The sequence below is a fragment of the Nasonia vitripennis genome, chromosome 1 (genome assembly GCF_009193385.2).
Source record: "Nasonia vitripennis strain AsymCx chromosome 1, Nvit_psr_1.1, whole genome shotgun sequence".
In the NCBI taxonomy this organism is placed as follows: Eukaryota; Metazoa; Arthropoda; class Insecta; order Hymenoptera; family Pteromalidae; genus Nasonia; species Nasonia vitripennis.
In genome coordinates this window covers 4,640,361-4,667,121 of record NC_045757.1, presented here as the reverse complement: position 1 = coordinate 4,667,121, position 26,761 = coordinate 4,640,361, and the positions used below count along the sequence as shown (strand labels likewise).

At 35.8% G+C, this 26,761-nt stretch overlaps 3 protein-coding genes across 28 annotated transcripts in view; 2 read left to right on the top strand and 1 right to left on the bottom strand.

Annotated features, from left to right (window-relative positions):
* The window catches only part of LOC100117977 (tropomodulin), a 63,298-nt gene that overhangs the window by 28,808 nt on the left and 7,729 nt on the right, over positions 1-26,761 (top strand). For 18 of the 24 annotated variants that reach the window (XR_004226488.2, XM_031921767.2, XM_032597383.1 and 15 more), the window contains 7 exons: positions 24,496-24,648; positions 24,781-24,948; positions 25,448-25,574; positions 25,650-25,870; positions 25,941-26,095; positions 26,179-26,275; positions 26,372-26,519. Coding sequence is in view for 23 of the 24 variants with exons in the window: in XM_031921767.2 (XP_031777627.1) it covers positions 24,496-24,648; positions 24,781-24,948; positions 25,448-25,574; positions 25,650-25,870; positions 25,941-26,095; positions 26,179-26,275; positions 26,372-26,519 (1,069 nt within the window). In the remaining variant the exon portion in view is untranslated. Of the gene's footprint in view, positions 1-23,294; positions 24,042-24,495; positions 24,649-24,780; positions 24,949-25,447; positions 25,575-25,649; positions 25,871-25,940; positions 26,096-26,178; positions 26,276-26,371; positions 26,520-26,761 lie in introns of those variants that run through there. The other 6 variants (XM_031921770.2, XM_032597397.1, XM_032597390.1 and 3 more) reach the window with 4 other exon arrangements.
* On the bottom strand, positions 4,906-10,873 carry LOC116415955. 2 transcript variants are annotated; one of them, XM_031921749.2, is made up of 3 exons: positions 10,609-10,873; positions 7,757-7,840; positions 4,906-7,265 (listed from the first exon to the last, which is right to left on the bottom strand). In XM_031921749.2, exons 1-3 carry the CDS (start codon positions 10,708-10,710, stop codon positions 4,992-4,994), a joined length of 2,460 nt encoding a protein of 819 aa, XP_031777609.1. In that variant the 5' UTR covers positions 10,711-10,873; the 3' UTR covers positions 4,906-4,991. The 2 variants fall into 2 exon arrangements, with proteins under 2 accessions (XP_031777609.1, XP_031777610.1); XM_031921750.1 differs by having other exon boundaries at positions 7,757-7,843; positions 10,609-10,860.
* LOC116415954 (serine/arginine repetitive matrix protein 5-like) lies at positions 11,020-18,181 on the top strand. Of its 2 annotated transcripts, none has more exons than XM_031921747.2 (8): positions 11,020-11,425; positions 11,602-11,723; positions 14,273-14,469; positions 15,099-16,987; positions 17,240-17,350; positions 17,522-17,568; positions 17,643-17,853; positions 17,962-18,181. In XM_031921747.2, the coding sequence occupies exons 1-8, from the start codon at positions 11,074-11,076 to the stop codon at positions 18,111-18,113; spliced, it is 3,081 nt and encodes a 1,026-aa protein (XP_031777607.2). In that variant the 5' UTR covers positions 11,020-11,073; the 3' UTR covers positions 18,114-18,181. The 2 variants fall into 2 exon arrangements, 1 of the variants encoding a protein (XP_031777607.2); XR_004226487.2 differs by having other exon boundaries at positions 11,027-11,425; positions 17,653-17,853.

The following is a 26,761-nucleotide window of genomic DNA, read 5'->3' as shown; positions in this document are numbered from 1 at the left end:
CCCCAGTGAGTATAACCGAGTCGTCGTCGTCCGGTTTCACGTGCGGCGGCGCTTTAACGACCGAATTTTTCCCTTAGCGACTTTCCCGCTCGCAGCCTTTTTTCGTCGAGCGCCACTTTCTCGGTTCACATGGACTTTCTGGGCGATGACGATAATAAAGAGCACTTCTGTTGGTGCTTTTCACTGCGAGTTTTGACGATTTAAGGGTTTTCGATTATTATGGATTAACCTGTGGCATTTGTGGCAGTCTGAAAGAATTCACTGGTCATTTCATTTCATGATATAGAATCTGATAAAAATTGGTGATAGAAAACGAGAAAGGTAATCCAAATCCTTTTCTAAGAAATAACATGCTGAAGAAGCATTCGAATACGTCACGCTTACGCACTCACTGATCGTAAGCCTATGCGTTGCATACACTGTCACCGTTAGCTTCATATGAAGAGAGAAGGAGGTAGAGTGGAGTGCGTTATTGTGAAATAGAGAGATGCGCTCTCGTGATGCACAGCTGGATGGTTCTGATTTTAAAAGCGTCTGACCGAGAGAGGACTATTTATTATGAAAAATATAATATGAAGTTCGCAAACATTTATTGATCCTCAATAAATACATTAGTAGTAAATATCAGTGACTTTTGTAAATTGCAATTTTTTTTTTTTAATGCGCACACTTCGAAAAAAGCTGTTCTATAAGAAAGCCCAGTATGGATATAAAGTATCCAAAAACTAGGACAGTAAGAATATGACTGGATATAAATTCCTTCTGTTCTCCGATACGTTGCGACATCGCCGCCTTTTTTCCAAAATTCTTGACCGCGTATTTCTTGAGCATATTCATCGGTCTCCAAATTCCAGACTCATGGATCCTGGAAAAGATTCTTTCGAACCTACTGGCCAAGAAGGAACCTCTTTCGAACATGTAGGCCAAATCGTCACAAGTGAATCTGGGCTTGGCTCTTTTCATAATTAGCGAACCATCGGTCTTGCGATGCTTTGATGCATACATCTCAGCTTTCCAACTGGTCAAGACGCAGGCAACGTCCTAGTGACCCGCTGCTTCGGAGATGTCGTTTACCAGGTATGTGCGCGACTCGAGGTTACGCAGCATTGGATTGACTAAGACCGTGTTGTAGATTCGTGCGTAAGCCACTGTGTTGCAGTAAACCTGTAAATGATGACGTTGATTATAACAAGGGTGCGAAAGACCGTTCAACAGTTACTCGTAATAGTGTGAAGGTAATAAAAGGCTGACCTTTAATTTGTATTTCCACATCTCGTCGAAAGTGTCAAAGGGAACCTCGCCTAGTACTAACTTGACTTCCATGAACTCGGTGTAGAAGTTGATGGAGTAATCGACTGAAAATAAAATAACGCTTATAAATACTATCCTGTCAATGAATTTTCATACTTTTTGCTGCACCGGTAATCCCATGAGCACCTTATAAACATCAAGGGCATGCCACTTTTTGCTATAGATCTTCAGTGATTTCATCCCATAGGTTAATGGAACCTGGAAGATGGCAAATAAAATTTCCACGTCAGTTTTTTTTTTAATCGATTATTTGTTACGCTTCTAACAAACGACGGTTATGCATGTCTCTAAAGCAATTTAGAGTGCTCGACCTTCTAGAACCAATACTTTGTAAAAGAGAGCAAACAACGCTATTTTTTTCGTAAACAAAGCGTTAAACTGAATTTTAAATAATCTTTGGAAAATTTGTTGATCAGTAAAAAGCCACCCATCGGAACAATAAATGCACATCCCTACACAATATATTAAGTGAACTGACCCGCAACGTCAGGTCAGAGAGCAAACTGCATCGTCGTCATTATGAGAAGAAATGAATGAGCGGCGCTTTCTATAAATATCGCATATGGTGTTCTCTCTCGCGGTGGCGACGGCGAGAGCTTTCGCTCTCTTTCTCTCCCGATTTTCTTGCCGCGCCACTTATAAACGCGTCTCTCGAGGGCGTTGCCGTCCCGTCACTCCCTGTATGCGTACAACGGTAATTACGAGTACAAGCGATATAGGCGTATGTGTATTCCTATGCGCAGCTTCCCGGAAAAGACAGGTCAAGCCGGGCGGGAAATTCTAGGAAAGAAAAAATCCTCGCATTTTTCCAGAAGCATAACGCAGCTATTGGCCGGAGTTTTTCGACGCGCGCGCATGCGCGCACCGGTCACGTGACCGGCCGGCGCCGTCAAAGTCAAGGACGCGATTCTTATGAACGACGGTTATTTCACGCGGTTCGTTCACCTCCGCGTATGTGCGCCGGCTTTGGTTGTCGAGGGGTATTAATAAGCGGTGTATATACGAGTGTAAGCGAATTGTGCGCTACTGGCTCGCTGAAAGTGAAATGGCCAGAGGTGGTAGAGTTACTTCTGACAGCAAGATTGATGCTATGCTTTTAAAGAATTAGTGGGTTGCTTATTTTTGCAGGAATTATTGGACTCTTCACTCATAACGCTTGTACAGTTCGAAAAATAGACCGATTAAAATTTTTATATATCAGATGTTTGGTTGAATTATCCGATAAAAAATAACAATTTATTCATGTAATACACGTATCAAAGCGAGCTTAGCATCTCTCTGATGTTTATAATTCTCAACGGTTGTTGATAATGACTCATCTCGAAGCAATTAACTTTTGAATTTACGAGGGACTTTACGGAAGCGCTAAGTGCATTCTGCCTGCGACGAGGCGACGACAAGTTCGGCCGTCTCTCGAAGCTGCAACGTTGCTCTGCCAAAGAATCCCGACTGAGTTACTCGAACAATGTATTGGAAAAGTTTCAAAGCCTTTGTTTTCCGCCGATTTTTCGTTCCAAGGTAAATAGAGCGCACGAGATTCATCGTACACTCCGAAATGATAGTCACGATTATAAATCGGCCAAATTCGTTTATTCGAAATAGCCACTATGCAGCTGCACGACAATTACACGCATAATAGCATCTTGAGCGTAAAAATGAACCAACGCGACGTTGCTCTCTGTGGCTTCTCTCTCACTCTCTCTCTCTCTCTCTCGCTCTCTCTCTCTCTCTCTCTTCTAATTCATCGTTCCCACAGAACTTTCTTTTTTTTTCAAGAGGGACTTCCGGTGTTGTCATTTTTATCGCGAAACCCACGGCTGACCGCCACTTGCAATTTCCGAGGAACTGTAATTGCGGACACGCGAGCGCTCGCATGCCTAATGATTCGCTCCGACGTTTCTGCTATTTTTTCTCTTTTAATCGAGAGAGAGAGAGAGAGAGAGAGAGAGAGAGAGAGAGAGAGAGAGAGAGAGAGAGAGAGAGAGAGAGAGCGGGAGAAAGCCGTGGGACGTTCCTCCGTCTATTTGTACGGTAATTGAGCTTGGGTTGCGTGGACTTAACCTCCAAATTTCACGGTATGCTATGTATATAATGAATCATCCTCAGCGACTGTCGTATAACCCTATTGACAAATCTCAGGTGAGATCTCAGGTGAGATCTCACGTGAGATCTCACGTGAGATCTCATGACAAAATCTCATCTGACCTAGTGCGTCAATTAACTAAGTCCGTCACTCAAAAAAATTCTAAGTTCATCTCGGAAAAAATTAATTTAAAGACCATTTTTGTACGTGTTTCAGACGATTTTGAATCGTTCTAGATAGCTGCCAAATGTATGTTCCAAATTATTTTTTTTATAAAGATTTGCAAAATCCGACCAAGTCCTTAACCGAAAAAAGTTCTAAGTTCATGGGGGAAAAAATAACTTTTAGAACCATGTTTTTTATGCGTTTCAGACGATTTTGAATCGTTCTAGATAGTTGCCAAATGTATGTTCAAAATATTTTTATTTTAGAAAGATTTGCAAAATCCGACCAAGTCCCTCAACCGAAAAAAGTTCTAAGTTCATGGGGGAAAAAATAACTTTTAGAACCATGTTTTGTATGCATTTCAGACGATTTTGAATCGTTCTAGATAGCTGCCAAATGTATGTTCAAAATATTTTTTTTAGAAAGATTTGCAAAATCCGACCAAGTCCCTCAACCGAAAAAAGTTCTAAGTTCATGGGGGAAAAAATAACTTTTAGAACCATGTTTTTTATGCGTTTCAGACGATTTTGAATCGTTCTAGATAGCTGCCAAATGTATGTTCAAAATATTTTTTTTTAGAAAGATTTGCAAAATCCGACCAAGTCCCTCAACCGAAAAAAGTTCTAAGTTCATGGGGGAAAAAATAACTTTTAGAACCATGTTTTTTATGCGTTTCAGACGATTTTGAATCGTTCTAGATAGCTGCCAAATGTATGTTCAAAATATTTTTTTTTTAGAAAGATTTGCAAAATCCGACCAAGTCCCTCAACCGAAAAAAGTTCTAAGTTCATGGGGGAAAAAATAACTTTTAGAACCATGTTTTTTATGCGTTTCAGACGATTTTGAATCGTTCTAGATAGCTGCCAAATGTATGTTCAAAATATTTTTTTTTAGAAAGATTTGCAAAATCCGACCAAGTCCCTCAACCGAAAAAAGTTCTAAGTTCATGGGGGAAAAAATAACTTTTAGAACCATGTTTTTTATGCGTTTCAGACGATTTTGAATCGTTCTAGATAGCTGCCAAATGTATGTTCAAAATATTTTTTTTTAGAAAGATTTGCAAAATCCGACCAAGTCCCTCAACCGAAAAAAGTTCTAAGTTCATGGGAGAAACAATTGCTTTTAGAACCATGATTTTTATGCGTTTCAGATGATGTTGAATCGTTCTAGATAGCTGCCAAATGTAGAAAATATTAACGCAGCTGTTATAGTTTTATGAATGTAAATCTCGGTTGATTATTGCGTGAACAAAAGAAATTATAATTAATGATTTTTATTAGTCATACTTACTTTGAACGAATGTTGGTTGTGTCCCATACAACAATATAATAAATTTGAAAACATAATTACTCTAAGAATTACTTTAATGAATCTTTTATTATAACAATATGCATAGTAGTGTATCAAAATATTTAGAATATTACATATTTATTCAGTAATGTAATAAGTTTGGCATAGGACATAAGTACATCTTGTCTACATTCATATAAACTACTATTTTCTCGATGCTACTAGTGGGTATAGCTATATTTTCCTCGTGAATTCTTTCTATTACTTGACATGCTTTGTAGGCCCTTGTAAAACAGTTTTTAGTCTGTACATAATTGCATACTGTTAATTCAATACCATCAGAGATATCATCTATAAAGGCAACAATACGTATAAATTGCCCGTCCTTCAGCAATGCAAATGAGTTGTTTGAACGAGTTTTTGATATCAGATGTGATTCATACAGACAATGATTTTTAACCATTTTATAGAAGAATTCAGTAGAATGTGTAGATAAGTGTAATAAATGCAACAGTTTATCATCTGCTTTATATCGATTAAAATATAATATGTTACTATTAGATAAATGAACATTTTGGACATTTCTTAATAGAATATCATTACAATATTTTACAACATCATCGTCAGCTTGATGAATAACTTTTTCTTCTACTACGGAACAACTGTGGCAGACGTTTATGAACCTTGCAACTTGATGCGATACACCTTTAGCACACTTAATAGCTTTTAAGAGGTGCTGATTAGCCGATTCGAAGCTAAACGTGGAATTCGTCCACAGAGGTCCCCAATTCAATACACTTTTGCTTGCATGTAACAAAATATGTACATTATATGTCATGGCTTTCACATTGTATATTTCTTGGACTTCACCTACAAATTGATGTAACATTTCGTCAGCTTTATTTAATTCGTCAATATGAATATTATCTTTCAATAATATATATAAGGCTTCAACAAATAGTAACCAGTGCTGCATAGCTTTTCTGCTCAAGATAGATGGAAAAATAACAATACTATAGTACAAGACGAAATTTTCCCATTCCCGGGCCTTCCAATCTTTTCGACAACTTAATCTTCTACAATAACGAGAAGCTTGCTGAGGAATAGTTATCATGTTCATTTTGTTATCAAGAGCTTTAATAACATCGTCGCTCAAAACGTCCAAATGATAAGAAGTTAATTGCTTTGCAACACCTTCTAATGCCATATGCATATAATCGGGAGTAAATCCTTCAATGATGTCGAATTTCGGTAGGTTAATAAGAGGTGAAGGGTTCTTTACTCCGAAGACCGGGGGTTTCCCCGGAACCGCTTCTAACATGAGAGACACAGTATCATTGTGATTTCGAAGTTCTATTGGTGCATTCATTAATGGATATTTCATAATTCCATGATATTCTCCGGGATGTAAGCACCAATTACATCCATATTTACCATTGTACTGAGTTAAGCCTTGAACGGGAGCTCGGGCAACAGCATCAACACAACATGTCTGTACATAAATTTTCAGAGTTCGTTGTTCATTTTTTATTTTAATAGGAACTCGACATTTATTAACAAGATCTACAAATTTATCTAAAAATACTGTCATGTTTGGTTTTTTATTAGTAAACAGTAATCCGCATACTACTAGTTTATTTGTTCTAATTTCTTTCGGTAGTTCGTTGATCATCAGATACAGTGGCCAAATAGAATACTGAGAGCACTTAAATTTCGGGGCTCCGTCAGTATTAAATACTGCAGTAACATAATTATCTTTCTCTTCATTTGGTAACGATTTAACGAACTCAGTATATTTTTTACCATCATAAACATCACTAATATGCCCTTGCTTATGCACTCTTTGATTCGTTACATAATAAAAATAATCCTCATGATTACTTATAAGATCCGAAATTTGTTGTGCCGGGTTTATTAAGGTAAAAAAGGTTGAATCGGTATTATTCTTAAGATTAATTGTAGAATTGCAGACATTACAAATACTACTAGATGGTATATCTCCAATTTTTCCTAAATATACTGAACATTCCTGACAAACAACGTGATATTCCACACCCTCTTTCGGATTGACAAGTTTATCAATAATATGTCGCGAATCTGGTAATATAGGAGTCTCAAACATACTATTAATGAGCTTGAATAAATTTATCAAGCCAGAGAAAGATAACTCATTAGAAATACTAAATTTCAAAATCATTAAAAAAATTTCTCCTCTACTTTTGTTCATTGTTGTTGAAATTTTTTCAAAAAAAGCTTTATGCTCAATAAACTCCTTCAAATTACCGATCTTGCCATATATATTATTCAATTCATTGTTCAGAATTATTTTAGATAGTTCGATTCTCCAATTCCATTCAGTTGTGCCGTACGTTGTATCTTCTACGTCTCCATCATAGATATTTTCTACATTAATATCCTAAAGAATATGACGTGTTAAAAATTTATTAGAACGATAAGTATATAGCAAACTGCATTTTACAAAATTCGTTTTCTACTTCGTACAAATTGCCCTACTGAAAAAAATCACGTGATAAACACGTGACTTATCACGTGATAAATGACGCGATATTAGTAATCAATTGATCATATGGTTAATCACGTGATTATATAATTGAGAATTATTCACGAGATCAGTCACTTGATTAATGATGCAGCCAATCACGCAATTAATCACGCAATTAATCACGCAATTAATCGCGCGACTATTCACGTGATTTACTTACAATAATTTTTGTATTATACAAAATTTTTAAAAACGAAAAATTTAGAAGTAGGATGCCTAATTTATGTATGATTAGTTGCGTGATTAATCGCGTGACTAAACTTTTTGACAATTTTAATGATCTGAATTCAATTTGTAAATGTTTTTAAAAAACAGTTTGCTCTAGAACATAAACAAATACTAACCTCTATAACTGTAGACTGAGCATCAGTATTGATAAAAGTATCCTGCTCTATATCCATTAAATCATTTTCTTCTGTCTCTACCTGCTACTTTCAATACATAATTGATTAATTTTGTTAGTAATAAAAAAAATTAATAAGTATACATTATTGCAACTCTTCATAATTCAAGGTACTTATTATCGTGACTGAGTGAGTGAGCATTAAAAGTGTAAAGCATATTTATTGCCATTTTATTTTGTATGATAACCCTGCTAAAAATAGTCAATAGGGATCGATTAAATTTTTAATCGAATTTTAAGCTGAATCTTAATCACACTTTTTGTATTAGAACTCGATTAAAATCGATAGAATTGATAGGAGTCGATAAAATTTAATACGAAAAGCAACAATTAAAGTCGATAGTTAATACCAACGATTCGCGTTTATTAACTTTAATAGTCATTTTTCGTATAGAGTTTTATTGATTCCTATCGATTCTATCGATTTTAATAGAGTTCTAATACAAAATGTGATTAAGATTCAGCTTCAAATTCGATTAAAAATTTAATCGACCCCTATTGACTATTTTTAGCAGGGAAGGGAAAAATTGTAAACATGAATTTTGCGACGAATAATTTTTTTAGTAATTCACGTGAGTAGTTACGTGAGTACTCACATGGGTGCTCCTGTGATTACTCACGTGGATACTCACATGAGTACTCCAGTGATTACTCGCGTGAGTAGCCACATGATTATATACTTACGTAAATACTCACGTGAGTACTCAAGTGAGTATTCACGTGAGTAATTTATCGATACAATCACGTGATTTCTTACTACTTTTGTATAAGTTTTAACTTTAACTTTATTTCAGAATACATTTTAAAAATCATGTCTGTTCCCTTCCTGCTGGAAAAAGCCGATTGAAATCGATAGAAATCGATAAGATTCACCATTCAAGTCGATAAGATTTTTTATCGACTTGAATAGTGAATCTTAATGCCATTTTTTGCATTAGGGCTTGATAAAATGCGATATAAGTCGATATAGGCCGATATAGATCGATACAGGCCGATGAAAACTCTATGCGAAAAATTACAATTGAAATCAATAGACTCAAGATCATCTTGAATATTATCGATATCAATTGTAATTTTTTACAATATCTATATACAATACAATATTTACCTATATCGGCCTATATTGACTTATATCGCATTTTATCAAGCCCTAATGCAAAAATTATCATTAAGATTCACTTTTCAAGTCGATAAGACATCTTATCGACTTCTATTAACTTTTTCCAACAGGGCTATTATCAAAAAATTTGGATCCTCTTTTTTTTATTTGAAGTTCTTTATAAAATAATTAAAATCCCTAAAATTGACATAATGAGGACCTATTTAGGTGTTACTATCCGTATGATAACACCAAAACTCTGACTGTGAGCTTAAAATTTTTTATTTTACAAAATTAAAAAAAATTTTTGTTTAAATAAAATTATGGATATTAAGCTAATTATCACCTGATTATCAGCTGCCGTTTTGGCACATTATCAGCTAATTATGAGCTCATAATCAGCTGAATATAAGATATGTACTATCTTATAGAGGTAGAGGCAGGCTAATTTGAGGTTAGGAGGTTAGGATGGCACACACATATTGATTTGCTTACAACTCGATAAACTACATTTAATCATAATGCCAGTTAATAAATTAATTCAATTTCATAAATAATCTAATTTGCTTTATTCAAAACAGCCCTACTTCTCAATCTTCACAAAGTTTTTGTGATCGCGTACACTGAACTTCATTCCACTTAACTAAAGCAATTAAGTCATCAAAATTTATTTCATGTTATTTGGTTAAACAAATTAATAGATATTATTTAAATTAGCATGATAATAGTGCAAAATATTATATCTTGTTTAACAAAACTTAAATTACAATGAAACCATTAGAATTCATTCATCGTGACTTGTCGAGCACACTAGATACAAATTTTAAATCTTGCTTGGTATAGATATAGATCAGATGCTATTAGAAAATTCTTATCTTTTAAAATTAAAAAGTACGACCCAATGGTTAAGATTCTTTTGAATTTTTCCAATAGCTTCTGAACTATAAAATAAAAAGTTATTGATCTGTACTCTTTTCGGAAATGCCAAAAGCTAAAAAATAAGTTAAAATAAAATTTATCATGTAATCATTTTCATTAGCTGATTTCAGATTTTGACCAAACACCGATGCCAAGCAAATTTTGAAATCTAATGTACTCGATAAATCACAATGAATGTCCTAGTAGGTTCATATTAGGTTTAGTTAAATGTTAAACAAGACATTTCGACTATAATGATGGTGATATGAATAATGTCTATTAATTTTATTAATCAGTTGTAAATACCACACAGTTTAATATGACGCACCGAACAAAGACAGATAGGTAGATGGACACTACACTTTATATTTAAATAAATATAAGTTTTTATAGAAATAAAAGCAAATATAACATACAAAATTATACTACAGTACATTGTCTGATTTTAAATAATAATTATCATCAAATTAATAAATTGTGTACATACATTATTCTGAAATGATCAAGTCTGTACACAAAAATTGAGAAACGTGCGTTCAATATTGTAATATTAGTATTCAACTGCAATAATATTATTAATAACAAACAATGAATTTTTCAATGTATAGTATAAATATAAATTAAATGTTTAATTTTGTAATTAGATAAATCCATAAATTTTGTCAATAAGTTTTAAAAAAAAATAAATAGGCCTTCTTAATATCATTATTTTTAAAAGTTGCAAAATTATGTATACTATTAAAACATTACTTTTAAGAATATATAATTTTGTTTACCACTTCAGTATCTGATGTATTCAGATCAAGATTATGGCGTTCAGCTGTACGCGGTATAATAGCTGGATCTCCATCAAATAAATATTGCTTATACCTCTTCATTATGCACTATTTATCACTATTTAAAATAATCTATTTATTTCAATTATTATCTAAGTAAATAATATGCATACATATAGATTACATGCGTGTTGACACCTTAGAGCATATACTACATGGAGGAAGGACGCTTACGGCGACAGTGTATTCGACTCACAGAGAGAGAAAGTTAAACTTTTCACTTTTGTATATATACATCAACATGTATAGATCTACAGTCCGTTCCGTTCCCTTGTTAGTTGTCTCGTTTCGCGTCTTCTCGTTGCTTAAAATAGAAAAGAGGTATCCCCTCTATTGTTTATAGTCTATGGTCTATATAATCTTTCTGCTTTGATCGACGATGTATATATATATATATATATATACATGTGTGCGTTATCACTTATCTTTTGTGATGTGCAAACTATACGAAGTAGTATTTTATATAAATTATTATATATTTTTACTGTTTTAAAAAAACTACGTAATAATAGTTTAGTGATGGCTAAAATAAAATACGCATGTATTATCACAAAAGATGATCCAAACAAAAGGTATTGTAAACCAGTTGATGTTATCTACAAATCTAAAAAGGAAAAAGAACATATATCTCCATCTAATGCACAAGATTTTGATGAGAGTCACGTCTATCAAGTTTATTGGAGGTCGTGTGGAAGCAACTGTAACATTGAAGATAAATGTTGCTCATTTTACAAAGCTCATATTATCAGTCTAGGAGGTTAGTATATTTTAAGATATGTGTCATTTGCAAAAAAATGGATACTTCTGAGTCAAATTATGGCTCCAAAAAAATCTTATTTTTTTGCAAATGACCCATATACATATTCCTTATTGCAACTACTTATATATTTAATTCTATTTTAATTTCTTATATATCTACTTATCTTCTTACAGAATCTGAAGATAAGACATTAGAAGCAGCTAATAAAAGGCAAAAAAGATTTCGATTAAAGAAAAAAATTGATACAAGCTGTGAATCAACTGAAAGTACGGTCGAGGAGGAAGTACAAATATCCGTAAGTCTTTATTATTGTTATTATTTTTATAATCCTCTATTATATAAAAGGGCTTAACGTACCCATGGGCCGTGAAGCCTCTCGGTTTCCACATCTTTTCTCAATTACTTAACATTTAGTAGTCATCTTGATACATAAACATCGTCTACAGGAAAATTTTTTAATTCGTATCTCTTTTAAATCTTCTTTTTAAAACCTTGTGTTTAACAACAGCATTGACAAGGGTAACAATTTCAGACCCGTCTCACAGAACACGAAAGTGAACAGTGCCCCTCAATTAAAACACATAAAGTCAACATAGGCACAAGTTTTTATCACAAAAAGTTAAAATTTTTTAGTTACTTATACATACAGTTGACGTTATTTTGTCTATATCGCATCTAATTTGATTTTAATTAAAATTTTTTAGTTACTTATACATACAGTTGACGTTATTTTGTCTATATCGCATCTAATTTGAAGTAAAACCAATTTTTCACACTATTTATACATATTGTTACGCATGCTCAGATTTTATTGATAAACAAGAGCAAAATATTTAAATAAATATAACCGGCACAGCCTTCCGAACGTTTAGTCTGCTCTGATACTAAAATATATTTCTAATGAAAAACTATATTAAAACATTCTAGAAAATTTTAACATACAAAATTAGTAATATTTGTAATATTTGTAATGTTAGTAGTATTTTAACGTACAAAGTTGCTGGCACGTGCTGCTATCTGTGTACTATTATCACATTGTGATATTAACATACACAGAAAAAAAAAACTCGCCTAACCTTTTATATCTTTGTAGTTATTATTATAATATAATTTTTTTCAAATTTTCCTTAAAGCTATAAATATTTATACCTTACATAAATGGAGTGACGTTAGGAGCGGCTGACCCTGCTAGTTATATTATTACTTTTTATTATGTTTAAACACATGCGTATATTGGTGGTTCTCTGTAGGATAGATTATTGCTAATCGAGTTACATAGGTCCAAGCTTGTCAATTTTGAAGTTTTTGTATTCTTCTCATGTTTTTATTAATGGGTAATTGTAACGATAATGTTAAGTTGACACTGAACATACTGTACACAAAAATACCCTACAAAAATTTATTCTCCTACACGGAAAAATTATACATAGATATTTTCTACATAAGAATTCCCTACACACGTTTATGGTTATTTTTATTGCCTTGCAAAACTCTACAGAAGCGTATAACCTATTATTGTAACAATGGTATAACAATAGGTTATACGCTTGTGTAGAATTTTGCAGTGGAGTAAAAATAACCAAAAATGTGTGTAGGGAATTCTTATATAGAAAATATCTTTGTAGAATTATTCCGTGTACGAAAATAAGTTCATGTAGGGTATTTTTGTGTACAGTATGTTCGGCGTCGTTAAGTTCATGTTTGAAATTTGAACTATAAGATGTATGTATTTATGTTAATGTTATTTATGGCTATAATAACCAAAAAAAACAAGTACATATATTTATTATCTATGATCTAAAATACGTTTGGTGCTAATAGGAAAAGTCGATATTTTAAAAATTAATCACTGAAAATTGCTGTACGACATAGATAACCCAACCAATTTTTTTTTTTGATTTTCGGTTTTTATTATTCTTTACTGTCATGATTTTTTTCAAAACCTTGGACTATTTATTTTTGAAAATGTGATTCTATTTAAAATTAGCACCTTTTTTATCATAACAATTCAATGAAATGGTCAATCTTGAAAATCTTGCGGGAGAAAATAGAAAATTATAAGCTGTTGTAGAACCATTATTAACATATTTATTAAATAAATTATATATTTAAAAAAAATGAAAAAATATTTTTTTTTTTAAATCAAAAAATGGCCATTAAATCGGCTTTAATTGTCAAAATTAGAAAAAAAATTTCCCGAATTTTACTAATATAACTATATTTTTTAATAATAATTTCATATATATGTGTGTGTGTGTGTGTGTGTGTGTGGGCCTTTGCTGCGTGTTTTTATCGCTATCAAACTATTGTCGCTGTCAATTTCCTACATTTACACCCCCCCCCCCCCCACACACACCCCGTCACTCACGTGATTACTCACGCGTTTACTCACGCGATATCTCACTTTGCGATATACTAATATTACGATACGAGTGCGCAAAGTGGATCGTTCCCGCACAAGCAAAGTAGTGTGGTAGAGTAGTTTCACCCTCGTGGGGACAATATCGCCCGAGCGAAGCGAGTATCGTACGATATTTTATGAAATAACGTGAATAAACCGAGATTTATTGAGTGCATTTTTGCACGTGCGTGACCTAAATCGAGGTTTAGGCCACGGCGTGTCATAAACTATTATAACCAAAATGTCCATTTTTAAAAAAAAATATAAAAAACGCTTGCTTGTACAGGTAAAAAAAATGAAAAAGGCCTGCTGCTGAGGTTAGCGCCCAAGCGATTTTACGTGATATATTACATAAAATATTTATGCTATGAAAGGCAATATATAATATTGTAGTTATTTTGTATAAAATGATTGTTTAAATAAACTGTATATTATATTTATAGCAATCGAGTAAACTTGCTACAAGTAAAGGAAATATTATTAACTCCAGTAATGTTATCCAAAAGTACAAAAAGAGCATTTTATTACAAACAAGAAAGCAGCTTTGTCTCGATGATGCAAATGATGATGATAAATCTACCGATGAAGGTGTAATAAAAAAAAGGCGCATATCAGAAATGTGTGAAAACCTTAGTTTAGGGTAATCAAAATTTCTATTCAAAGGCTTATAATTATTTTAAAAACTTCTTAACGTCTGTAAATGTAAATAAACATGAGAATTTATACAATTGAATGTTAGCATGTTTAATAATGTTATTACTTTTAGACAGAAATTAATGGTTTTTAAATCGAATTTTAAATTAAAGAATTTCCTTAGTATAAATGTGTACCCTGCTAACAAAGTTAATAGAAGTTGATAGAAATCAATAAGATTTTTTATCGACTTGAGACTAACTTTTAATACCATTTTTCGCATTAGTACTTTATAAAAGGCGATAACATCGATATAAGTCGATAAAATTCTATATGAAAAAATTCAATAGAAATAGATGGAAGTTTAAGAAGATTGAGTCTATAGCTTTTAAGTGTGATTTTTCGTATAGAATTTTATCGACTTAAATCGATGTTATCACATTTTATCAAGTTCTAATGCAAAAAATGGTCTTAAAAGTTAGTCTCAAAGTCGAGAAAAAATCTTATTGATTTCTATCAACTTCTATTAACTTTTTTTAGCAGCGTACATACGTATATTTTTATATTTTTTTAATTATTTTTAATGCAAATGAAATAGTTTTAAAAATAATACAAATTATTTATTCTGGGTTGTAGTGCAATTGGTGATTCCACGAAATTACTAAACAATAAGGAGCCACGCATCGTTTTACAAAAGATACCATTAAATACAATGCCTACTCGAAACGATTCAATGTCATCTGGGTTTTCTACACTTCCATTAAAACTGTCGAGACAGAAGTCCCTTCAACTCGAACCTTTTTCTAAAATCAACTGCTCCTCACCTTCCTTACTTGCAATAAAACCTAAAGCGAAGTTACAGTCTTGCTTGTCACAAAATGTTACGCCAAAGTCACGATCGAATTCGAAAATAAAGTCACGGTCTAGGTTTAAGTCACGGTTTAGGTCTAAGTCACGGTCGAGGTCTAAGTCACGGTCTAGGTATAAGTCACGGTCGAGGTCTAAGACACGGTGTAGGACTAAGTCACGGTCTAGGTCACGGTCGAGGTCTAAGTCACGGTCGAGGTCTAAGACACGGTGTAGGACTAAGTCACGGTCTAGGTCTACGTTGCGATCTAGGTCTAAGTCACGGTCTAAATCTAACTCACAGTCATTGTCTAAGTCACTGTCAAGATTACAGTCACCGTCTAGAATGAAATCACGATCAAGATCACAGTCGCCGCCAGGAACGGAGTCGCTGTCAAGATTACGGGCACTTTCAAAGTCACAATCAAGATCACAGTCGCCGTCTGGATCGAAGTTACAATCTAACACTAAGTCACGCTCTAGGTCTAAGTCACGTTCTAGATCTAAGTCACGTTCAAGGTCAATTTCAAGTATCGTTGGTGGTGTGTCTTTCGACCTCTCAAGATTTTCGTCAAAATCAAGGTCTAAGTCACGTTCTAGGTCTAAGTCAAAGACAAGGTCAAAGTCAAAGTCACGTTCTAGGTCTAAGTCAAAGACAAGGTCAAAGTCAAAGTCAAGATCTGAGTCAAAGTCAACGTCTAAGTCACGTTCTAGATCTAAGTCAAAGTCAAGGTCAAAGTCACGTTCTATATCGAAGTCAAAGTCAAGGTCTAAGTCACGGTCTAGCTCAAAGTCACGGTCTAGGTCAAAGTCGAGGTCTAGGTCAAAGTCACGGTCTAGGTCTAATTCACGGTCAAGGTCAAAATCACGGTCTAGGACAAAATCACGGTCTAGCTCTAAGTCACGGTCCAGGTGTAATTCACGCTCTAGGTCTAAGTCACGATCTAGATCTAAGTCACGTTCAAGGTCAATTTCAAGTATCGTTGGTGGTGTGTCTTTCGACCTCTCAAGATTTTCGTCAAAATCAAGGTCTAAGTCACGTTCTAGGTCTAAGTCAAAGACAAGGTCAAAGTCAAAGTCACGTTCTAGGTCTAAGTCAAAGACAAGGTCAAAGTCAAAGTCAAGATCTGAGTCAAAGTCAACGTCTAAGTCACGTTCTAGATCTAAGTCAAAGTCAAGGTCAAAGTCACGTTCTATATCGAAGTCAAAGTCAAGGTCTAAGTCACGGTCTAGCTCAAAGTCGAGGTCTAGGTCAAAGTCACGGTCTAGGTCTAATTCACGGTCAAGGTCAAAATCACGGTCTAGCTCTAAGTCACGGTCTAGGACAAAATCACGGTCTAGCTCTAAGTCACGGTCCAGGTGTAATTCACGCTCTAGGTCTAAGTCACGATCTACGTCTAAGTCACGGTCTACGCCTAAGTCACGGTCTACGTCTAAGTCACGGTCTAGGTCAAAGTCACGGTCTAGGTCAAAATCACTGTGTACGTCAAAGTCACGGTCTCGTTCAAGCTCGCGGTCACGGGTAGGGTCACGAAATAATCCGCCATCCCGTTCTCCTTCTCTCTCTCCCCACCGTTCTAATGCTGGCGATGCCCTTGAGGATGGAAATCGATCTGGATCACAATCGCCTGTAAGACAGCAGCATGCACAAGTACAAGTGGAGGATGAAAATGATGATGGTAATAAAATTTTGTTGTTTATATGTGTATATACAAATACCGTGACAAAAAGTGGTTCTATTTCAAATTTAGTAAGCCAAAAATAAAAAATAAAATTTACAAATCTAAAATTTTTAAAATTTGGATTGATGCTTGCTCATTACATTCCAGTTTGCGGTTATTACTTAGTCTTTCAAAATCTAGAACATTATAAATATTTAGATTTATACCTAGATACACATAGTTTAAAATACTAATCCAAAACTACCGTAGATTTGGATGACGATGAAGTGGGCGAAGAAGATGCAAACTTTCCTGTGTTACAAAGATATAAGCCGAAACTATACAAACGATACAAGAAATATAATCTACTTACACCTGCAGGTACCAATTATTTTATAACACATGCATAAAAAAGACATTTTGCAGTATTTATTAAGTTTAGTTAAAATACAGTTTATCGAGCGACAGAAGAAAAGGAAGCAAAAGTGCTTTTTTTGTTCTGCCCTCACCGGAAGTACGCTATTATTTAATTAATTTGTTTTTTTCTTACAGCGACACCTGAACGATTTGATCGCTATGCCATAGTTGAAAATAATAAAGTAATAACTTTTCTTAAATCATGTGTATTTTACTTCAATATTATTCAGTAAATAATTATATTATTAATATGTAGGTGTACTTAGGACTAGGGTGCACCGCTGGAAAATATAGTTGGAAATTAAGCAAAAAAAAAGGCTTGTTGGTCTTTACCAGGGAGATGGCTAAATATTTGTGGAAAAATAAAGTTGAAAATATTTGCTTGGACATAACAAAAGTAAAAAATTCCATTCCTGGTCGAAGTCCTGTAAAATTGTGCTCACCAAGAAAATTGGAATTATATTTAAGTAAGCAAAATTAATTTTTCATTTTTTGCAACAATATAAAAAGTGTTATCTTTTTGTGAAATTTTCTGTGCGACAGAGTAAATATAAAAAGTTTCTTTCTGTTTACAGGCTTAGTTAAAGACTACATCAATACAGATGATCGTTACAAAAATTTGGAGGACGAAGTAAAGAGAGTAATGATAAGAGACAGTACACGAAGATTAAGTATTAACATAAGAGACAACAGGAGAAAAAGAATTCTTTTGAATGAACAACGTTAGATGAAAATAATACATTACACAATTATACGTTATGAAATAAAAGTTGTTTAATATTTCTGCATATGAAACTTTTTTCTTATTATGATTCTTTTTTTGTCTAGAACGATACAAGATCATCTGAAACGCGGGAAAAACATGGTTCTAAAAGTAATTTTTCCCCCCTGCACTTTGAATTTTTTCGGCTCAAGAAATTAGTCTGATTTTGCGATTCTTTATAAAAATAAAAATTGGGAACATACATTTGGCAGCTATCTAGAACGATTCAAAATCGTCTGAAACGCATAATAAACATGGTTCTAAAAGTAATTTTTCCCCCATGAACTTAGAATTTTTTCGGTTGAGGGACTTGGTCGGATTTTGCAAATCTTTCTAAAAAAAAATATTTTGAACATACATTTGGCAGCTATCTAGAACGATTCAAAATCGTCTGAAACGCATAAAAAACATGGTTCTAAAAGTTATTTTTTCCCCCATGAACTTAGAACTTTTTTCGGTTGAGGGACTTGGTCGGATTTTGCAAATCTTTCTAAAAAAAAAATATTTTGAACATACATTTGGCAGCTATCTAGAACGATTCAAAATCGTCTGAAACGCATAAAAAACATGGTTCTAAAAGTTATTTTTTCCCCCATGAACTTAGAACTTTTTTCGGTTAAGGACTTGGTCGGATTTTGCAAATCTTTCTAAAAAAAAAATATTTTGAACATACATTTGGCAGCTATCTAGAACGATTCAAAATCGTCTGAAACACGTACAAAAATGGTCTTTAAATTAATTTTTTCCGAGATGAACTTAGAATTTTTTTGAGTGACGGACTTAGTTAATTGACGCACTAGGTCAGATGAGATTTTGTCATGAGATCTCACGTGAGATCTCACGTGAGATCTCACCTGAGATCTCACCTGAGATTTGTCAATAGGGTAAATCTCGAGTCGACAAATGGTATATATATATATATGGCTAAGCAGCCGATAAACAACAGTCGAGTCGAGACGACGATTATCATGAGGAATAACAACGCCAGTGGCCAAAAATGCCGACAGCTACTGCTACTGACACATCTCGAATTGGGAGGTTAGGAACATAACCTTGCCGCTGTCTGCGCATTCCGTCGCGCTAGTTATGTTGTATGTTTAATGCGGCGATGAGAAAAGAAAGACGGTACGTCTTGATGCTCCGGTTCTCGCGCACTACCAGCGGATCATCTCACGGTCGTGCGAAACCGCAGAAACCGCAATCGAGTCGATATGCACAATCGATGGTCACGTGATACGAGGATTCTCATTTGTCGAGAATATGAATTTTGTTTGTTGTTTTTGCTTGTTATTCAACACGAGGATTTGGCAATGTGTACCAGATAGTCGTCAACAATTATGATTCATCTTTAATTACAGAAGATGACTATAGCTGTCGAAACAATTAGTATCATTGCTGCAGTGGTAGCAGACGGCGTGGCCAGACGCGTCATCCAAGCTGGTACCATCATACATTTCAAATACGAAACCTGTGTGCATCTGATAACCATGAAACCAGATGTAGACACGAAATCCTCATCAAAAGCGGTATAACGAATCCCCAGTACAGGGTGTATACCAGCAGTAGCAACGCTGCACATTATTAATACGGGCCTAGGTCACGGGCGGCGGATCTTTCGGTTAGCGCGAAAGCGATGAAGCTCGCTCCACCGACTCTGGCGTTCTTATGCTCGTCGGTTCCCTCGGTGAGAAGGAAGGAAGGCCAGTGGCCGCCGCGTGCAGTTTCTCTCTCCTCGAGTCGCCTATAAATAATCGCGGCGCGGGGATGTCCAAGTATAGACCGTTGGCCCGCGGCCAGCCGTTCACGACTAGCTCGGCGGCCGGTTATTTCGGTCTGTGCCGGCCGATCGCGGCGCCACGCACGGGACGCGCTGGAAGCTCGTTATGCTTGCAGCAACCCTTCGAGAGCTCTGTCTCTCACTCTTTGCTCTTCTTTCTCTCTAGAGCTTTTCGGTTTTGAGCTTTTGTTTTGGCCGCGAGGAGGTTAGGTCGGAATTCTCTAATTGGCATTCCTAGATAGTGTGCTTTCTAAGCTTGGATCGGAGGTGGAATTTGGTAATTGGGGGTCTGTTTGCCGGGGCGCATAATGGAATTTCATAATTGCGGTTTTTGAAGGTTCGGCGTGGGTGGTGGTAGGTACTACGGCGCCATCTACAACTGGGAATGATGTCACGTGCTGGAAATCACCTGGACTTATGTCGCATGAATAGTACTTATGTTATTTTCTGATCGTGAATTTCACTATATTTAGCAAGCGGTAGAGTTTACTCGTTACTCTGTCGCTTAACCAAAACTGACGCATGTCCGAAAAACACGAAACGTCAGAAGACCAAGAAGCAATGCCCAAGATAAATCGAATATAAACCAGTCATACAGTGTGTGTCTCAAAAATGTTTCCGATATCAATTAATCTCAATATAAACTTGGCTACTCCTGAAGATACGTCGTCGCATTATCATCGTCAAACGGTTGATAACTTCTAATAAAAGCTCCCCGGTATATTTAGCGAAAGCAAAGAATTCACGACGCTTATTAATAAACATCTCTATAATCCGGCAGTGGCCGACGTTATTTTTTCCTTCAACACGTGGTTGCCGACTTTATAAATACACGCGTGCTCTGCGCGCACATCAAAACTGCGACGAGACAAAGGAGAAGCTCGCGCGCAAGAAAGTTCCCAGGAGTGCAATTTTAAATTAAAAAGCTCTTGCCGCCGCGTAGCCACAAATTGATCCGTCGACAGCATTTCTTCTCTTCTCCAGTTTGGAGAGAGTCACGGAACACACAATGGGACACGTTCGATTTTTTCCTCTCTCTCTCTCTCTCTCTCTCTCTCTCCTCAGCACAAAAGGGCTTCTTTGACTCGCTCGTCACGTTCGAGCACGCGATCGAGTCTTATTTCTTCGCTGCATTGTTTCCCCCCGAGAACGAGGAATACTCTTCGGTTCGATTCGAAAGGTTCGAAGCGAGTTGTATAAGTGTATTATGCGCGATTACGTTGAAATTCACGAGGAATCATCGGTCACTGCGATTTAGATGGTAATTTTTTTCACGAACTTCGTGCAATGTTTATGGAGGGAATATGCAAATTACCGCGATAGCCTTTCAATTATAGAAATTGTTTTTCAAACAACTCTGGGATCGGCCCGCTGGGAAAAGCTGCTTGTTTACATCGATCGAGTACGACAGCTCATCCCCATCGCGATTCCCACGAGTATAAACGCATAACACGCAGTGTGTATGTGTATACGCTGAGGATGTTCGGGAGCTATTTTAAAAGACGCACAGTTCGCGGCCTTGAGGCTGATACGCGATGCGGTTTCTCGATTACACGCGGATGCGCTCGAATCTTGGCGCAGGAGTCAGGAAGCTTCTCGTCCCACAGGACGGCTGCTTGACGAAAGGCTTGCGGAAATGCCGGATAGTCGTATAATTTTTATTTAATTGTTTATGAAATGTTACAAATCTTAGATGAAAATTATCTCGGTACTTGTATTACAAGTCGTGATAATTGACGTATCAGTCGTTATTCGAAGTGATACTTTGGGAAGATTTGCGATTTTGATTAATAAGTATATAGCACGTGGATAATACGTCTGCGAATTTTGTTATTTTGGAAGAATCGTGGAAAATTTGGAATTGATCAAGCTGCTTTAGTTTGGCGTGTATTCTTTTACAAGGATATGCAATCTGAAGGTAATAGCACTATCTTATTTATACTGCAATCAATATTTCGATGCATGAAGTATAATAAGGAATAAAAGAATGACTCTGCATAGACAATTATTATTGTCATCAAGATCGACATGCCACATCAGAATTATCGATTTTTTGCAAAATATTTTTCCATCAAACGACTATAACATACATAAACGAAGACTTTAAAAATTACACTTAATTAACAACGTAACACGGTCCGCTTTGATACATCGCGCGATCGCGCTCGTGCGTCTTTCCGCGCGGGAATAATCCGAATTCGAATGATGAATGGCGCGCCGGAGCCTTGGCACGTTTTCCGCGAGCGGGAGCGATGATGCGCGTAAATAAGTGACATAACCGACTCGAAAAACACACGCTCGCGCGACGCCGATCTTCGATTCGACCGCCGGACAGAAGATAGAGGGAGACAGATTTCGATTTTTGCACGGAATTTTAATGAGCATCTGATCGGTTTAGGCTGCGCCGCTTCAAAGACTTGGATGAGAGTTCCGATTGATTCCTTGTAGTCGGACGGTTATTTTAGTGTGTTTTACGCTTATTACATTGAAACGTGTAACCGGTCTAATATTAGTTGAAATCGTTGCATATTCGTATTTGACGCAGTATTTTGAATTTGAAACGAAAGCTAAAATTTTTTCGAAATATCCTTTTTGGAGATTTCGAAGACGCAGTTTATGAAAATTAAACTAACCAAAAAAATAACGAGAAACGACATAAACAACCAATTCCGCGTTAAAAATCGAATAAATCAGCCGTCTTATCGAGACACGTCGAGCGAGCGTCTGAATTATCAGCGGATAAATCAGAGCGCGATGTCTGTTCTTGCATTTCCGCTATATATATATATATATATATATATATATATATATATATATATATATATATATATATACACATACATACACACACGAAGTACCGGTGTAACTCGTATCTATATGTGCATGTGCACAATATATATAAGACGTAAGCAAACCCGGGCGTTCTATATCGATCGGTGCACGAGTGCCGGCTACTTTTTGAATTTCCCGCCGGGCGAGATGCATCGCTCGGTAATACAATCTAGTTTTTTCATAGGATATCGTTTTCTATTTGATTGACGACGATGATTTTACGGATGAGTTGGATAGTTTTTTTCTCTTTTCAAATCTATTAAGTGACCAAGAGTAGCCGCACATGACGGTACACATAGGCAACGTTGCATCTCGGACTTCCCTCGCCACATCGCATTGCACGACACTCAAATCCTTATGCTACACCTGGTCGCACGAAAAAACAGCAATTTTCTCTTAACCCATGAAAAAACTCTTTCTCAAACCCTCCAAACTCACCACCAACCTATCGGTACAATGACTGTCACCAGTCGCGTGAATAGTCACGTACTCGCGAAGCCCTTTCTAACCTCACTCCCGGCCACCAACACTGTGTATTCGATTCGTCTCCTTCGGCATTACTCATACGGCTCATATATATAACCCGAACCCAAGAGCGAGAGCGAAAGAGAGAGAGAGAGAGAGAGAGAGAGAGAAGGGCGCTGCCGTACGCAACACATTATAACACATCAGTAGGTACACACAGACGATATTATATAGTAGTCAGTGCAGTCAGTGCGTCCGTCCGCATATTATCTCGTCGCCGCTGCAGCAGCAGTCAGTTATATCAGTGCGTATCCGAGCATCCAGTGGGTGAGGTGTCCGTAGCAGCCGTCTCTTGGGGTGAGTATCAGAGGATGAGCCCGAGGACGACGCTTTATCGCGAGGAACGACGCGGCATTTTGGCTGCAGGCGCCGCGAGTTGTCAATGAAAATCGATCCGTGTGTGTCATATCCGGGCCAAAGGGCATCAGCCGATTTGGACGGCTGCCCGAGGCGTTTACTTATTGCTCTCGGGATCTCGTTGTCGATCACTCGAGATCTCTCTTACTCTTACCCTGTGGCTCGATGAGAGAGGAGGGATTTATTGATTTCGAAGTGCTTGTGTGGAACTTGGTCCTTTTTTCGCTCTTGACTACTGTGTGAGAGATTGTTGCTCGAGAGGAGAGTCAGTGGTTGGGTTGTGCGAGCAGAGGAGAGACGGTGTTCTAGAAGTTGCTGGGGTTCGGTTGATGCAGCTTGCAGCGCTGAGCTCTGTGGAAAGATTCTGAGGTCTAAGATATTAAAAGACTGATTTGGTTGAGGTATGCGATGAGAGTGATTTGTTGGATGTGAATTTTGGCGTTAGATACTACTGTGCCAGTTGATAGGAATATTCTGGTACAGCTTAGATTTGGTTCATCCTTTTTTGGCATTTGTTGAGCCTCCTTTTTTAATGAGTGTATCAAGTGTATCAAACTTATGAAATGTATCTGTTTAGATTAAGCATTTGAGTTTGAATTTAATTATTTCAATAGGACAAAGAAGAAGATTAGAAGTAAAGAAGTTATATTTAAACAAAACTTTATTATGCATTGATTGAGTCAAGGTATTACGGTAATACTTTGATTACTAAATTGGATAGTACCATTTGTTATTCAAATGAACCTTCCTCATAAGCCAAGTTGAATAATTCAGTGTAGTTAGAGTGATATCAGAATCAGATAAATGCACAGTGTTAAATAATAGTGTTATTAATCGATTTCTTTTCATTTTCAGACCTCTGCCTCCAAAAAAACAACCACCATGACGACAGCTGCAAAGCTTTATGGCAAGGACCTGAGTGAATACGATGACGTGGATGTTGATGAACTTCTGGCTCAGCTTACTCCAGAAGAAATCAACATACTCGCCAAAGAAGTGGATCCTGATGTAAGTTGAATGGCATTCTTTGGTAGACAATAAATTGTCTTGCTAATAGTCGTGTTGAAAGAGATTTTTAAGTACTATGGGAGGAATTTTTGGCACTGAGTGTGTTTTTAAATGGAAATATTGATTTTATAGGACAGTTTCATGCCCCCGTCACAACGCTGCAGTTACGAATGCGACAAAACCCCAACTGGTCCATTGAATCGCAAGAAGCTGATTGAGCACATCAACAAACAAGCCTTGGAGACACCTGATATTCCTGAATTGAAGCCCTATGTACCAGGTGTTATTAGAGGGAAGAAAGTGAGTAATAATAATAATTGTTAGAGTATATGAAACTAACCATGAACAACTAATTTTGATTAGTCAATATAGTGTTTATACCCTTGACAGCAAGTTTATTTATGTTTTTCAAGGCTGAAGTAATAGAAATATCATTATTTATATAGCCCTGGATAAAATTTATTAGATCTAAAATCTTTTAATTTATAAATTGATTGAATTTTACATATTCAAGAGATTCTAATACAGTTTTACAAGCAATTTATTTTAATTTCATTTGTCAGAAATAACTTTAAAACTTAAGGCAGCTGTCAATACATCCACTTTAATACACTTCCTGTTCTTACATAATGAAATTGACCGTCTTCACTTTGCATGCTGGTGGTGCTTTAGAGTGAAGCTTTTTTCTAATTGCTTTTAACCTGTTGGGTTCAATGAAACCTAGACTACTTATTTACTTTATGCATGATATAGTTTTTTGAAAACGATTCACTGTATTAATTATAATTGATTTTTCTAGTGGGTGCCTCCAGTAAGAGAAAACTTGAAGGAGAAAGAAGCAGATGAACAGATTGCTATTGATCTTGGTGATGAATATGAGCAAGCTTTGACAAATGCCAGTGAAGATGAAATTATTGATCTTGCAGGTAAAAATTCGTTTACATAATTTATTGATTGATGTTTATTTAATTTTATTCTATATTCTATATTTTACTTTTTAGCTATTCTTGGTTTTCACTCTATGATGAACCAGGATCAGTACCATGCTTCTCTACTGAATTCTGGGCAACCAGTTGGGCTTGGATGGGATGGTGTGACAAAGGCTAGTCAGCCAAAAGTTTATCCAATGGAGCCACCTAATGATACAGACGTTGACGAAACCATCAAGAGAGTTCGCGAAGACGATCACTCGCTGCTTGATGTCAACTGGAATAATATTAAGGTTAGTAGAATTATGAACAAATTCTTTGTATATAGAATCAAACAAATTACTAATTTCCAATCATTTGCAGAATATTTCGGACGAAAAGTTCTTCCAATTATTCGAAGCTTTGGAGAGTAACACACATCTTGAAACCCTCAGTTTAACAAACACGGGACTAACGGACAAGACTGCCCAGAGATTGGCCGAGGCCATGGAGAAGAATTCAACTCTACGAGTACTAAAGTAAGTTACGATTTTCTTTTAGGTTTCGAAAAAATCTATACATGAAAATTGTCATTTTAACAATACTCTTTTTTTTCTCGCAGCGTTGAAACAAATTTCATAAGCCCACCTGTGATAGTGAAACTTGTCAGAGCCCTCCTCAAGACCAAGTCTATCGAGGAGTTCAGATGCTCAAATCAGGTTTGCTAAATAACAACTTCGTTATTAATGTTATGTATAATTTAAAGTATCAATTTCATATCTGAGCACTTGTTAACTATGTATTTCTAATTGCAGAGGTCTCAAGTGCTGGGTAACAAAATCGAAATGGAAATCACACAACTCGTAGAGCAGAACCCCACGTTACTTCGACTTGGCCTACACCTCGAATTCAATGACGCAAGACATCGGGTGGCAGCGCACCTTCAGCGAAATATCGATAGGAGTGAGTATCGCATTTTCATGTTATTCGTGTTCATTTTTTTCATACTTCTACTATATTATAAGTAATCTACTGACATTTTTATTTCATTTTTTAAGTACGTATAAGGCCCTTAATTTTAAAATAATAGTTATTTGCAGCAAAATTATCGATCATTTCCATGACAAGGTTGAGGGACATTATTGGGTGCGGAGCATATTAATGAAAATTATTATTTTCAGATAACTCGAACTGTTCATCACTTT

What these genes read in the sequence shown, in the direction of transcription:
- LOC116415954 (XM_031921747.2), top strand. Translation starts at nt 11,074, where the DNA reads ATGTGTGCGTTATCACTTATCTTTTGTGATGTGCAAACTATACGAAGT. An exon ending in TCATATTATCAGTCTAGGAG is followed by an intron (nt 11,426 to 11,601) that starts GTTAGTATATTT and finishes ATCTTCTTACAG; the next exon opens with AATCTGAAGATAAGACATTA. An exon ending in AGGAGGAAGTACAAATATCC is followed by an intron (nt 11,724 to 14,272) that starts GTAAGTCTTTAT and finishes TTATATTTATAG; the next exon opens with CAATCGAGTAAACTTGCTAC.
- LOC116415955 (XM_031921749.2), bottom strand. Translation starts at nt 10,710, where the DNA reads ATGAAGAGGTATAAGCAATATTTATTTGATGGAGATCCAGCTATTATA. An exon ending in ATACATCAGATACTGAAGTG is followed by an intron (nt 7,841 to 10,608) that starts GTAAACAAAATT and finishes TATTGAAAGTAG; the next exon opens with CAGGTAGAGACAGAAGAAAA. An exon ending in CTCAGTCTACAGTTATAGAG is followed by an intron (nt 7,266 to 7,756) that starts GTTAGTATTTGT and finishes CATATTCTTTAG; the next exon opens with GATATTAATGTAGAAAATAT.